The following is a 15,493-nucleotide window of genomic DNA, read 5'->3' as shown; positions in this document are numbered from 1 at the left end:
TTACAACAAGCAGTGGCATTTTTTTTCCAGCCATATTCATTTCTGAAAATATTTCTAAGACTTATGTCCCTCGAGTCCCAGTAAGTTACGATCAAAAACAACCTTTCAAAGTCAATGATGACCTATTATAATGTTGCTTAAACACAAAGTTGCTTAAACTTTTCAGCACACAGGTGTTAAACCAATTACTTTTCCAGCCCAGCTGTCTTCAATTTTTTTTCCTTATTTAAAAGATGAAAACTTAGAGTTCCTTTGACATGCCTTGCTTTGAAATTTGATAAATATTTTAATTTTAGTCTATGCCCATTGCTGTAGCTAAGACAAGGGAGAATTTTATATGAAACTTTCTGCTGTAAGAATCATTAAATATGGTTGGTAGATACTGGAACAAATATGACGGGCAGGTGATTCTGTATTCTCAGCCCTTGGGATGGGATATGTCAATATACATCAACGTTGTGCACCACTTAGAAGTGAAGTCTCATCCATATGGGAAAGTTGCATTGGCTAATTTTGTATAGTTTTTAAAATGGTGTGGTTAAACTGATAGAACCTCTGTATAGCCACTTTGTTTTCAAGTTAAAAATAGTACAATCTAGTCTACTTTAAACCACTATGACCTAAACTAAATAAAAAATATGCCTGGTTTAAACTAAGGGGGAAAAATAATAGCTATACAGCCTTTTATAGCATCTTAGTTAAATTTGTTAAACATGCAAGCATGCACTCCTTTAATTAGGTCTGAACTGCTTTCTTATGCAAATAAACTCTCAGTTAAAGGGAGCCATGTATACTTCTCTTCAGAGCCAGGGAGAGTACAGGTGTCTGATCTGGTGCAGCAAGAGGGTGTCAGATGCAGAAGAGATCAAATTAGGAAATTGAAGAGCCTTATGAGGAAGCAAAAATGACATCTGTCCAGAAATACTGACCAGTTTTGAGACAAGCTGATATCCATCCACATATCCAGCTCTTGAAAAAGGTCTCCATTCTGTTAATTTTATCCCTGCTGCCAAACAGTGATATTTCTTTGTCTAAGCATCTGCTGAAATACATGGACTCTCCTGCCAGGTGCTTGGCTGTAATAGCTGATAGACCTGATTACTTAAGGGGCAAAAGGTTTGGCTCATCTGGTTTTGCAAATTATGAACAATCATTCAAGCAGAGGGTTAACATTTGTGTGCAATTTAAGTAATGAGTCAGCCAAGTCATCAGTTCACAATGCCCTACAACTTACTCCCACTTCCTTTGCTAAGAGAGCTTGGTGTTCAAATAGCTGTCCCATCTTTCACCTGCAAACTCTTTGACATCAGAACTGTCAGCTGGATGCATTCCCTTAGGACATCACCCCAGGCACAGAAGACAGATCTGAAAAAACCTTATTAGATCATTCATTCTATCTCCTTCCCGGTGCTGTGCTAGTTCTTACATTACATTTCCTTCCGTTCTAGCTACTGTAATTTTAAAATTCCCAAGGCATGCCGTTTCCCCATTCTCCTGAAGCCAGTATCTTGCACCATGCCAGATTTACCTCCAAAAACAAACAAAAAAGAGCACCAAAAAGAAATTGTAATTGCAGCCAAGATGAGCAAATAGCGTGAAAGACACATTCATGTATTTGTGAAACAAGAGGCTTGTGATGTGGCAACATGGTCCCTAAGGGTAAGTTTAGGTTAGATGGAGAAATCTATTAGAAAGGCTAGTCAAACTGAACACTGGTTTGAAATGAAAAATATTCCTGGATCTATTCTATAGCATTTTGTGGTCTGGGAGAAAGTGTCTTTTAAATCAAGCCAAGCCAAACATCTTGTTTTGTAACCCATTTTATTTAGCAAAGAAAAAATGAATTCAAATATTCCACACAAAGAACACATATCAGTTCCCTGATATCAAAGCCCAGATCAGAAAGCAAATGATTTTCATTCAGTTCAGTTCTGATGTTTGGTACCAGCGCAGTCCTCTTCTGCTACTTTCCATGGGCTCGTGCAGAAGTAGTACAGTTGGGGCCCAGTTCTGTACCCATTTTACCACATACGTGATTGGCCTCAGTTAGTTCATTGACACAGTAAGAAAAATGCTCAGTGTTTGCAGAATGGGAGTTTTAGGCTCTGATCCAGCAAAGCAGCTAAGCACATGAATAGCTCTAAGCGTGGGCTTAAGTTCCATTGATTTCAGTAGAGCTACTCTTGTATTTAGAGATAAACATGTTCACGTTTTGCTGAATCGGGGCTTTCATCATTCTAACATTATTAGGAGAGGGTTTTTTTAATATTTCTTTTCATTAAAATTTCCTTTACATCTTCAAGCTCCCTTTTTTCTCTTTTGAGTGCCCATATGGTCCGATGTGCTGAGCACTTTTTTTTTCTTTAATGTAAGTGCTTTGTGGCTCTTGATTTAACACCGACATGATATTTCTCAAAGGTTACTGTGGGATTCTGATAAAGCTAATGACTACTTCCATTTAATGTACACAATACCCTACACCCTTCCAGGATTTTAATTAGTCATATTTGACAGCATACAAAATCAAAGCCATTTTGACCCCATTTTATTCCCTGCTCTGCTGTGAAAACCCTAATCCCAGTCAGGCATTTTTTGATTAGTTTTATCTGAACCATACTGCTGCAGCAGCAGGCCACTGCAGATGGCTGAAAAAACTTCCATCAACAGAAACCTTAGGTGAATGTAAAAGTGTTTAGATTCAAATCCAAATAAAGATAAAATCCACAATCACAGTAGTGGATTTTCTGAGCCACTGAGTAATGCACTCCTGTGCATCCCATACCAAATCAAGCCCAGAATGTCTAGACCTGCGCAGCTATAATTTGAACTATTCAGTGACAAATCCTCTCTCACTGACATGGATGTCAATAGTACTTACATAGCCATGTAAGTGTTTTTGATGCTTATGTTCAGTTTGAGTTCTGTTTCCACCTGCAGCAGAGTAAGATTGCTCAAGTCTGCATGTATATGCCTGAAGTAAAATGGAGGAGGGAGGTCCTGGGTTCAGGCCTCAGCTCCTACAATAGCTTTTCTTTAACTTGCATTTAATATTTATTAGATAAAGTGGATAAGCAACAGTGGAATTGTTTCTGCCCCACTAGGGTGCCCTCTCAGGGTAACATCTATTGCACTAAGCCATCATCTCTCTTCACTGACTGTTTTACTCTTGGCCTCATGTATGCTCCGTGTGCCAGCTTCAAGAGAGGGGCTGGAAAGGGCTCTGGACATGCCCGGCCCATGGCCTGGTGGGTAGAGCCTTTTGCTGAGAAGCGTTGATGAAGGTTCATCTCCTGGTTGGGGGTAGACTTAAACCCTAGACTCCTGCTCCATGAGTTAGTGCACTAACAACTAGGTTACTATGCTAAAAAAAAAGGAAAGATCTTCTCCATGTGACACCTACTAATTGTGGTTTTCTATAACTGCAATTTCAGGACTTACCTGATGTCCTCCCCTAAGCACTTGTGCAGCCCACTGAGCATGCCTGATTCGGAAGTGTAGGGCAAGCACAGCTACTTGGAATCCAAACTGTGCATAAGTGCCAAAAAATGCAGATATGTGGCTATGCACATGCCACTTAGGCACACAAGGATGTAACAGAAATTAGCCCTTACCCTCCAGTGTCAAGACTTTCCTTTAGTCAGAACTACCCAGAAATAAAAGTAACAGTTTTAACCAGTGACATTTTGGTTGACACCAGAGAATTTGTTTTAAACTCCATTAAGTGCAACATTTCAGTATTTAAAAATGAATGCTATCAGGACAGAAGTAATAGAATATATTGCCTGGAACTGATTGCTGCCTCAGCGACAGAATTGTGTGCATCAGGGTGCTGCAATGAATTTGAGAGGGCAGGCACTCAGAACAGAACAATGTTGGAAGGGTTGAAGGTTCTCCTTATATCAATGCAAGCAAAGCCTACTGGCTTATGTGAAACTTGCGTGCAACTGGCTATGGTGCAGCTTTTTAATTTTTTTTTTTATCATCTGTGCTTTCAAATACCAGAATCCACTTCCTGCCAACACTTCCCTTAGTTCAGAAGGCATGTGTGTGTATGTGTTGTGGGGGGGAATGGTTTTAGAAATACTTGGAAGAATATACAAACCAATCTGATTGGGACCATTTTTTGCATCTCCCTGCCTGGAAGGCCAGGCTCCATTTATTCCATGTGTATGACCGTGTAGGACACAGAAGCAGAAAATATAAGTGTAGTTAATACATTTAAAATACCTTTAACCTTACCTAAAACAGTGTTTCTACATCCAAAGTGTTCCTGCCTTTAATTTGGTGTCTACAAACCTTGCAGTTCTAGTCCCATTAGAAAGCTTGGGATTCCCTTCCCCATACAAACACACAGAGATCTGTTCCTTACCTTGAAGGAACATGAAATATTGGACCTAAATTTCTTTATTTCTTTCTTTATTTTTTTGCTGTAGGACTGAATATTGCTCAGCCTTGGGACTTAGGATGGGGTCATTTGGAGAGATAAATTCCACATCTGACAAAAAAAGGTTGCTTTTTCTTTTAAAGAAAAATGACATTCCTTCATAGCTGCTCAGAGATTAAGAATGTTTGAAACAGTCTCATGGGAGATAGACAGGGGTTAGAGTGTAGGAGAGGTGGTCAAAGGCACATGGGTATTACAATTAAATGTAAGGTTCTGTGATTTATCCCAATAATATTACTTTTGCCTATCTAATAGAGTATATATCTATTTATATATCTGTATGTACAAGGAATGGAAAACAGTTTGATATATAGATATATGCTCCTCAAGAACTATTGCAGAGGAACATGCTAACTCATTTCAGATCATTTTAATGAAAAGATTAAAATAAAAAAGATAAATATTTTAAATATTTTAAGGTGTGGCATTAGTAACTAAAAATGCAAATTTAAAATACAGAAGCCAAACTAATGCTGCTATTAGTAGAGGATCAGGAAAGAAAAGTGGGGCTTCTAGTATTTTTATTTTGGCAGTGATAGCAGTACAGGTTTTAGCCTCTTTATATAATTTAAATGAAAATGTCTATTTCTCAGCAGGAGCAGAATGATTGTAATGCCACAACAGTTATCATTTGGAAAGTGTTTCCCCCACCCCTCTATCCATTCCACGGAATTTTTTTGCAAAGGCAATTTCCTTTTACTGAAGGGAAATAAATATAGGAGGCAGTATTTCTTTTTTAAGAAACCAAATCAAAAGTTTACTACAACAATGGTAAATAATAGAGGACAAGTGCCACCATATTTTCTGAAGTGAACTTGTTTCAGAGTGGAGGCTTTTTTTTTTTTTTTAGTGGGCAGTTAAAATGAATACTGAGAACAATCCAATAAAAACAACCAGGAAGCCCATCTTAATTATTTTCAGTGAATGTAAATGTGTGCTGTGAGCACAGTGTAGCATAAATATACTGCACACAAATAATGCACGAGATGTAAAATGAACTCTCCCTTGGTAAGTACCAGAAGGTCCTTCAGTTGTGCTCACATTGGAAGGCTTCTCCAAGCCTATTTTCTTTGCATTTTCTCATTTTACTGCAGAGCAGATGTGGAAAGCTTAGTATAGTATTCAAAACTGTCCCCATTCAAAAATATAGCAAACTACAATGTATAGGTATGGTTTGAGGGGTGTAAGTTTTAGACACTTCCTCAGCCTGATGAAGGGCTTTTGTGCCCAAAAGCTTGCTAAGAAGAAATTTTCCAACTATTTGAGTTGGTGTAATAAAAGATATCGGATTTACCCAAAGAACCCTGTCTGCCTAGGCACGGTTTGTGGAATTAATGTAGTCTTCTCATCAGTCCATAACCTGGCCATATAAATAACAAGGCCACCATAGCTGTGCACACCCTCACATGCAATTCTACATTTGTTGGCATTTTTGCATAGTTTATCTTGCAAAATTTTGAGTGACTTTATTTCTAACATTTTGCATTTACAGGTGTTTCCTCTAAGTGTCTAACTAACCACCTCATGCCCTGAAGAACAAGTCTTCAAAATTGAAACATCCCCACTTTTCATTTCCCTGCCTTGAAATACTCTTGGCATATTGTATACTTTAAAAACAGGCAACTATTTAAACCTTAACATTCACTGTTTAATTTCTTTTCTGAACTCTTTGAGAATAACAACTAGTAAGCTTTGAAATGTATCTTTTATGATAAACAGTCTTTGGACCTCTGGGCCGAAGAAAGGGCACACAACCCTTTTCATTTTCATTTCAGTGGTACAGCTGAAATTGTTGTTCCAAAAATAAAGATATCAGAGGTGTGGTGGGGTAGGAGGAAACAAAGAGAAATGGCACAACAATTTGAGGATCGCTTCTGTTCCCTTGCCTGCCATTGCACAAGAAATCACAGATGACATCTTAAAACTCAGCTGGTACTTTAAATATTTACATCAATAAATCCTCACGGGAAGCTCACTTTAAACAACATTATTAATGCTCCTGGAGAGGTTGATTAGCCTGGATCAGACACATCAATAAGATGAGAACAATGTTTTTCATAACACATTCGCACTCCATGATTTTTTTTTTTGTTAGACAGGTGTAAAAAGAAAAGCAATTTTACAGTATTCATATGTTTGCAAGAGTGCCAGGGACAAAGCATGGTGAAAAAAATCAAGGTATGGTATTTCTTTCAGCGACTGGTATGACGTTGAACACTACAAGGGACCAGACAAGTGTATTCTGTATGCGCACACCGCAGAGAGGAAGTCTTTGGAATGCCATGGGTCATGCAAGTCCATAATGCTACAAGAACGCTAGTTTACTAACGACATGCAGAAAACGCTCAAATGTGCCCTCCCCACCTGTCTTCCTCCCCGCAGCCTCCCAACAAAATAAAACAAACAAGATGAAGGCTTTTTTGTCACCTGAACTGTTTTACAACTTGGAACCACCTACTCTGCAGATTTCCCTTTTGTCACAAGAAGCCCTTGGTATATATTCTGTTTTCTTCAAGGTCCAGATAGCTCAATAGACTCCAAGAACTTTAGACAATGCTTTGCAGTCAAAGCAGACAAACTGTAGACTGCTTGGAGTACCTACAGAATATCAAATTTCTCCTTGTCACTTAAATCAATGTTCTGTACATTTGTTGGCAGTATGATGTCACCAAGATCCCTTAGAGGGGCCCACTGCTAGGAGCAGAGCTTTTTCCTCAATTCTTCTGAAAAGAAGGTGGCAATGTCCAAAAGGAAATGAAAGTCATATTCCTGGCACACTCTTTAGAGGGGTTATAACTTTTTGAGAGCTCAATAAAATAGTTAGAAACATGTTAGCAACATCTGACCCAACATTAAAAAACTTGAACAAAGTGACATACTCCTCATGGTTTGTTCAGCAAAGCCCAGGTGTTATCTTGACACTTGATATTGTCGGCCAAACTTTTACTTTCTGCAATAGGGAACATCATGTCACATACAGGTGTTTTACGGTTTTTGGCAGCAATGGGACACTGATGGCTTGGAGTGTGCTTGAAATGTCTCCAAATTTCATCTCTGAAGCCTCAAACACATGGGCGGTCATGTAGCACAGGCCTTGGGGAACTGGGGAGTTACAAGAGGCCAAAAAAATACACAAGCCCATTAGTACTCATCATAATTATTGAGATCTGTAAAATAGGCATTAGAATAGGTCTTTGCAGTTAGATGAGGATTGAAGTATTTGTTTCTCTCCTCCAGGATCAGGTTGTTTTTGTTAAATGCCTGGAAAAAGAATAAGAAAATGGGAGGGAGGGGAGGGGAGTCAGTAAGCATTATTTAAAGTGATTTTGGGGGGCAAACCACAAGAGTCATAGTTTTAGACAAAAATATAGTCTAGGGGCACATTTACTATGAACACTTGCATTATGTATTCATCTATGTCCAAGTCCTTCACTCAGTAGCTAGATTCTGCTGTACACCAGCAGTGCAATACATACATAGATACTTACATACCTATATATATATATATTTAAGAATACCTGAAAACTACCAGTTGCTTTTTATAATATTCATTCTTTCCTGAAATATTGTCATTGTCAAAATGGCTCTATATAGCTTTATTGACTTAAATTTTTTTTTGCTTTACTCCTTATGCACTTCTTGATTTTTTATAGTCAAAATTTCAAAAGTATCTAAGTGGTTTAAGAGCCTAAGCCTGGTTTTCAGAAGTGATTTAAGCACTAAGGGCCAGATCCTGTTTGGTTAGTGCCCAGGCCTGATTCTGTTTTACCTAGTGGGTCTCTAAGTGGACTTACATGCTTAAGTGTGATCCTATTTCCCCATATTCAAGTCCTGAAAATGCAGTAATGCATCTGCTTCGGTAATGCACCATAATCTGACTTTGAGTCTAAGTTACAAAAAAACAGTGAGGAGGAAGAGGAACCCCCAGTTTTTTGCATTAACAGTTTTTCACAGATTTGAGAAGTGTGAAACAGAATCACACTTAGGCACCTAGGTCCACGTAGACTTCCAACGTGTGGCAAAAAATCTGGCCCATAGACTCCTATACTTAGGCAATGGAATGGTGAAAACGTAGGGTCCCTGGCTCAGAAGGACAATCTAATCTGACCAGGTATGGTTGTCTAGGAATCAAGCATTTCAATAGAAAGAAACTGACATTTCTGAAGAGCAATCCAGAAATCCTGAAGGTGACCAGTGGTTCATTTCTAAAATTCTGCCTTTGTCAGTCTTCTAAACTCCTGACTCAGTCTCCAAAATAAGTAGCTCAGTTATTCTGCAATCCAGAACAACTAGTGACAGTTTTAAGGGTAGGCAGTTCTGTTTATGCTTTTTATATTAAATAGTCATTAAACAACAGAAATTACTTTTAGACCACTCTCTGTAACACTGACACCTAAACTGCATTTAAATCTTGCTTAGGGGCTGACATAACCAAATTGCATTGGACGTGAGGGTCAGATTTTCAAAGCTATTTTTCAATGCTTAACGATGAAGATAATTGTCTAATGGGAATTTCAAAAGTATCTAACTCACTTTGATCACAGAAAATGATATTCTCTTTACATTTTAAACCCTCTATTTTTTAAAGAAATAATATGAAAAAGAAAAGTCACTAATCAGGGCTCTAGACCCAGGTTATAGAAATTTCTGCAACATCTGGTACTGAACTACATACCTTCAGACTGTCCAATCCCACATACTTTAAGAGATCTGAAAGGGGCAGGTGCTCTAAAAGATCATAAACATGAATAATACAGTGGAACGTATGGCCATGCAGTATACTCATCATGCCAGACTCTTAGCTGGCTCTTAGCCGGCATTAGTCTGCCTGGCTCATCTCACATAGTGCTATGCCAGGTGAGAATTTGACCTGTTGTGTTCACCACCTAAATCATACATATGAAGGCATAGAAGGGGAAGGGGAACAGGACCTTTGGCTTGCTGTCATTGGAACTACAGAAAAATCTCTGCAACATTTTGCTACAATTGTCAAGGTCTGGATTTGCCTTCAAGATAGCAGATTGGGGAAGACAATTTTAAACCAAAAACTAAGCAATGATCTAGTTTCTTCCAGGAACAGTTAATACTATGTAGGCATACCAGCCAAATCATAATGGTTTATATTCTGTGCAATACAGGTGGGTATGGTAAAGGCTTTATCATTTTGATACTTACAACTGAATCTTTTTTTTTTAATTCAAACTTCTGCTATTTTTAACATTATTAATTTTCTGATGTTGACTCCAACTTCCACCATGAAAAACTAACAAGCAGAATTCCACTTTATGCAATCATACAGTTACACATTACAGTGACCTCTCCCTTTTTCTCACCTTGATGGCTTCTACAGAATCATACTTGTCCAGCTTATTGATATGGTTAGTGATGCTGGTATTAAGAGGAGCTGGTGATACTGGATGGATGACAGTTGCATCATGGGATTGTTGCTGATATCGCTGGCAATATGTGTAAACGAGGAGCGTAAGAAGACAACCGAGTATAGAGCTACTCAGCCCCACTGCAATCATATGGAACATGTTGAATTCTGCAAGGTGGATTTCATAAGACAGTATTAGCTTTAAAGCAGCCCCAATAAAAGCTTACAAACTTTAAAAAGAGAAAAGAAAACAGGTGACTTGGTCTAGAAGAGAACAGAGTATCTCAGGGAATGATCATGTACTTCTTAAAAAATATCATGACTCAGAAGACTTTTCCTTGTAATGCCAAATGCATCTCCTGTCTCTAGAGAGGCTTTCAGAATCTTAAATTGTCACTCCTCTCTAGGGGTGTTAAGACTGAGACGTTCCCAAAGGAACCTAAGGGAATGAATTAAATTGCATTTAGCTAAGAGCCTTGAAAATATCACCTGAATTTAGTTCTGTAAATTGTACTACAAAGCATCTGATTTGTATTAAATACATAAATGATGTGACCTTTCATGTAATATTTTAAAGATGACATATTATCTATACTAGCTTATTTTTATTACATTAAATTATAAGTTGTTTCTATAACTCTGTTATATTTAAAAATGAGGTGTGGGGGATGGGGTGTAACCACTCATATCCATTACAAGCAAACCCTGGGCACTTTCTTTACTTGGTGCTTCTCCCAGGAAGCAATGAATGGCCTGTTGGTCTTTCCATCCTCTTGCTTCTCTTCACTCTCTAGCAAAGCTATTAATTTTCATGACCTGCCTAATTTTTAAAGGGATAGGGCAAGGGATTAGCACTATAAGGAAAACAAGGATTTCTCAAACTTACATTTACTATGGAGCATCTCAGCCTGAAAGCTAAACATAAAGCATGTACTGCAGCACTAAGAGCAGGGACCTTTCCTCTTGTTTAGCTCCTAAAAGGTATGGTGAGCTCTTGTGATAGGTACTTTCTTATCTGAGATATAAAACTGGGGAGCAACCTGGCTGCCTGGCTGTCATTTCAAAATCTAGGAGGGAGCTAAAATTTTGGGAGATGGGATATAATAGGCTCATACCAGAACATGGTACTCAGAGGAAACTCAATTGCATTGTTTTACACTATGTTCGCAAAGATGTAGCTATGTTGGTGTGGTAAAAAAAGGGATCTCAACAAAGGACAGAATTCAATTTCATATTACATTTTACATGCCCAAATGGCAACTTTTCAGTTGCCCAAGTGGTAATTTTTTTATGCACAATATACAATTCTATTACCCATGCATTGTGGTTGTGTCAGCATCCACATGGATCCTGAGCATGTGCAGTTGGCTACACACTGGCCAGACAGCTATGTACACACATATGCTGGGCAGGTGTAAGCCAGGAAATTCTACACAACAGAGACCCAGGACCAGCAGGTGTTAGGCACTGGAGGAACGAGGGAGGACACTGCCGTGTTTTGAATCCAACAACTGAGTAGTTAGGGTGCTCATACAGAAAGCAGAAAATCCTGATTCTAGCCTTAAATCCCATCACTCTGACAGGATTTCCTAGAACATCACTCTAACCATTGCTTCACAAATTAAAAACACTATCCCTTCCTTTCTTCTGCCCTTTTCCTGAAGCTGGCCTCTTGGCTAGCCAAGATAGGGATGTGGAACCAGGGAAAAAAAGGCAAACTAGAGGATGTGTAGCACACTAAAATGGGATTAGATTCTGGATTTTAGCCTGGATCCTTGCTCCCATTGGTGCAAAAACTTCTCCATCCATTTTATCCAATGGTTATTAAATACAAGGTGCAGTGGCTCAGTTACAAAAGAAGTGCCAGAGAGGGCACTGGATAAGGCACAGTGTCCCAGTAGTTAGAACACTATCCTGGGAAGTTGAAGCTGAAGAGATGAAGATGATTCAAATTTATTCTGAATAAGAGAAGCCTAAAACCTCAGTCTTCCACTTCCCAAGTGAGTGCCCTAACCAGCAGGCTGTTTGGTTGAAATATGAGAGGGTCCTTTCCTTGCAGACTTAGGCTCTGACAACCATATACCATCACAGACTAGTATATGTGATCAGTAAAACTACATGAGTGCCTATATATGTACACTAGCAAGTAACAGAATTGCAAACTAAGTGGCAAAGTAAGTTTCATGTGGGCAGGGTCTGTCCACAATTTTTGAGGGCCTCCTTCAAGATATAGTTTTGTGGCCTCCTGATGAGAAGAAGCCTGCAGTGGCAGTGGCAGGGTGGTGGGGAGGAGATTGGCTTGAGAGCAGCTGAAGAAGGCAGCATCAGCGGGGGTGGGGGGGGGTGGCGAGCTGCAAGACATGAAAGCAGCAGTGGCAATGTGGAATTGTAGCAACTGCCCTCCCCCCACCCCGCTACAGCACTGATTTGCAGTGTTCATGGCCACAGGGGGCCCCTTGGCTGCAGGGCCCCCTGTGGTCACAGGCTCCACGGGGTAGGGTGCGCCAGCCCTGCATGTGGGCATATAGACAGTAATAGTGTTCTGCCCAAAGATCAGAACTCTGAAACCTAAGGGTTTATCGCTTGCCTAAACTGGCACCTGGGTGATTTAGGGACAGCTTCTATTTTACCTATTGGGAACCTCTGTGGATTTAGGCACCTAGTATGTGCAGCTCTATTCCATTCTGCATATGTCCCCCAAACCCTTGAATGCATCTACTTTTCTAATATCCCATTATCTAAACCTTGACACTGAGTCACAAAAAGACAGTGAGGAGGAGGATGGCTCACCCACATCTTGTATTAACAGATTTTCAGGGACTTAACCAGGAATGAACTGAATCACTGTTAGGTGCCTAAGTCTAATTACATGCCTAATACCTAGGGGGTCTACCCAACTCAAGGAGGTGGCCAGCCAATTTCGAGGGCAGATTGCCAGGCAGGCCACCATTTTTGCAGGCTTACTGTGGTGGCCTGCACCCATGTCTCTGATTGGCCAGAGGGGGCATGGCCCTCCCCCCCCCCACTGATTGGTGGAGAGGACTGTCTGTGATATGGTCCTGGCCCTCGCTGCTGGTTTACTGAGAAGGCTGTCCATCATGTGGCCTCACCCCTCGCTGCTAATTGGTGGAGAGGGGCAGAGCCGTATGACAGGCAGCCCTCTCAGACAATCAGTGGTGAGGGGCAGAGGCAGCAGCAATCTTGCCTGATCACCTTCATGCCAGCAGCCCCCTTCATGCCAGGCACTATCACTGGGAGCCAGCATTTTATTTTTAGGAAGGTTTTTTTTTTGTCTTTTTTGTTTTTTATTCCTCATGGATTTTGCAGAGATCATCTGATTTTGCGATTTCCGTGTAATCCACCAAATCGCTATTTCAGAAAGTTCCTACTAATAGGTAGAACAGAATCTGACTAGTGGTGTCCAAATGAGGGATTTTAGTGTCTAAGCTGAAAACTGGGCACTGGATGTATGTTACTGAATCATGGAAAGGGGTATTGGATGTAGGTCCTGGTTTTGGTAGGTACCTAAATCAGTGCTCATTTGCCCAAAATGTGGATTAAGGCAAGTAACCTGGCTATCAAGGTATGTTAGACCTGTAAATGTATGTCAAGATTCCCCCAAATCTGACAGTTGGTAAAAACATTTCTAAATCATGGGAGGAAAAGAGAAAGCCAGAACATAATCTGTGCAGAGTAAATCCTAGAATACAACCTATTGTACTCAACGGTGCCTTCATAGTTCCTTAGTGAACTCATTCCCTTTACTTGGATGAAAAACTGCTTTTTCCTGTACACAAGAGTGCTACTACAAGCCAGAACTTTTAATGTGTCCAGATCCAAAATAAGTGTAGTTATTATGTATTATTTCATTTGTAGCTCTTTCCAACAAGGTTTCCTTCCTGTTTTGGGACCTGTTTTACTGGCTCTAGGGTAATCTAGAATGGGTTTTGTATCTGATTCAGTTTTGGAAGCCAGCCTGATAATGAGATGGAGATAGTCTGAGGCACTAAATGGATTGATTAGTAGGCTGACTCACTGCTGTTCCTTTGCATCTCAAGTTATAGAGGGGGATGGTAAAATTATTATCCTGGACTGGTCCAGTGACTTTCCAGGTTTCTGACCTATATATAACTTATAATAGGGCTTATAATAGGGCTTTCTTCTGAGGAAGGAAGGATGATTGCCTTGGGGAAGAAGAAGAAAATAAATCCCTCTGGTAACATATACTGTTGTCTCAAAGGTAGACAGTGGCAGCCAGATGTTTAATAAGGAAGCCTCTAATAGCTATAGTCTTTCTTGGCAAGTTTAATTAATGAGGATATGATATTTAGAAAGCAGACTAAAATGAAAGAAAGCAAGAAGAGGAACAAATGGAGAAGAAGGGGAATTGATAATTCAACCTTTAAATCACAGGTAAGGTTTCTACAACAGCAGAAAAGAAAAACTTACCACCACAACGTTTTTCTTCTATGCTGCTGGATCTTGCTACTGATATTTCTAGAAAAACAAAGGAGGCAATTATACTACAGAGAGGAAATATTACAGGCAATTGCCAGATTTGTTAATTGAGGCTAAGATTTTTAATGCATATTCTACTACTCTTCCCAGACTGGATCAGGATGAAAAGATTCTTACTGCATGTTAGAGCTGGATAAAAAAAAAAAAAAATTCCCTCCAAATTCACACACACACACACACACTTTTCATTTTTGCTGCAAATATCTCTGGAAGTAAGCAAATGGCAGATATTGCACAGGAGAATTTTTATATTTTCAGGGAAAAATGTGTTGGAAAAAAAGTGGTAAATTTTTGAATGGGGAAAATAAAAGAGAGTTCATGACCATGTTCAGGGTTGGAATTGTGTCCAGGGTTGTAGAAATGGAACTGGAGGTGGAATTAGGGTTGGAATTTAGTACAATGAGGTATGACTCCAGGTAATTCCAGTTCAGATGAGTTTTGTATCTCTTCACAAATGAAGACCATGAACTTCTTGAACTTTAGTTCCAGATTAACAAAATTTTACTTCTAAATCAATCTATAGTACAGAAGCATAATAGGACAGTTGTGATGTATGGGGCAATGCCAGGCTGATGTGGCGCTGACTGTGGCAGTGTGTCCAGCCACCACTGTGCTGGACTTTATTTTTGTGGTCCTCCATAAAGGTGTTGACTAGGGCTCCTGCTCCAGTCATCAGACCCTCAGTTATGCTACTGAGTCTGGATCTTTGCTGTCTTTGAAAAGATTGGAATTGTGATAGCTCTAAGCAAGCAGCTTAAACTACCGATTCCATAACCATTCTGAGATGTTTCCCACAACTTTCTTGCTATCACAGAAGTCATGGCTGGTTCCTCAGTAGCTGTCCACAATCTCTAATCAATGAGCTTCCATCTAAAACTCTGTGTGTTCTCCATCTCTTAGATATTTTGCAGACCTAGGCTCTGAAGAAGTCAGTGGCTAAGCCTCCACTGATGTCAATGGACCTAGATTTTCAAATGTTAGCTCAAGGATGTCCAGGCATCATACAAAATGAAGACAGGCTGCTAAGAAAAGATGGACCATCATGCTGATATTTTGGAAGTTACTTCAGAAAAAGTTGGGAAACAGCTTGATAATATCAAAAGAAAGAAGGAACAAAGAGGAAAAAGCAAGTGGTGAGAAAAGAAGCAAACACA

At 39.7% G+C, this 15,493-nt stretch overlaps 1 protein-coding gene across 7 annotated transcripts in view; it reads right to left on the bottom strand.

Moving 5' to 3' along the window:
- Positions 1 to 1,804: 1,804 nt before the first annotated feature.
- Positions 1,805 to 15,493, bottom strand: part of SEMA5A (semaphorin 5A) — a 612,665-nt gene continuing 598,976 nt past the window's right edge. For 6 of the 7 annotated variants that reach the window (XM_090039133.1, XM_090039134.1, XM_090039136.1 and 3 more), the window contains 3 exons: positions 14,271 to 14,318; positions 9,778 to 9,989; positions 1,805 to 7,705 (listed from right to left, as the gene is read on the bottom strand). In XM_090039133.1, the coding sequence (XP_089895259.1) occupies positions 7,586 to 7,705; positions 9,778 to 9,989; positions 14,271 to 14,318 (380 nt within the window). In that variant the 3' untranslated portion in view covers positions 1,805 to 7,585. The remainder of the gene's footprint in view (positions 7,706 to 9,777; positions 9,990 to 14,270; positions 14,319 to 15,493) is intronic. The other variant, XM_090039138.1, reaches the window with a different exon arrangement.

This window comes from Crocodylus siamensis, chromosome 3 (assembly GCF_052110815.1).
Source record: "Crocodylus siamensis isolate JL-2025a chromosome 3, ASM5211081v1, whole genome shotgun sequence".
NCBI lineage: Eukaryota > Metazoa > Chordata > Crocodylia > Crocodylidae > Crocodylus > Crocodylus siamensis.
This window is presented reverse-complemented; position numbering and strand designations above follow the sequence as displayed.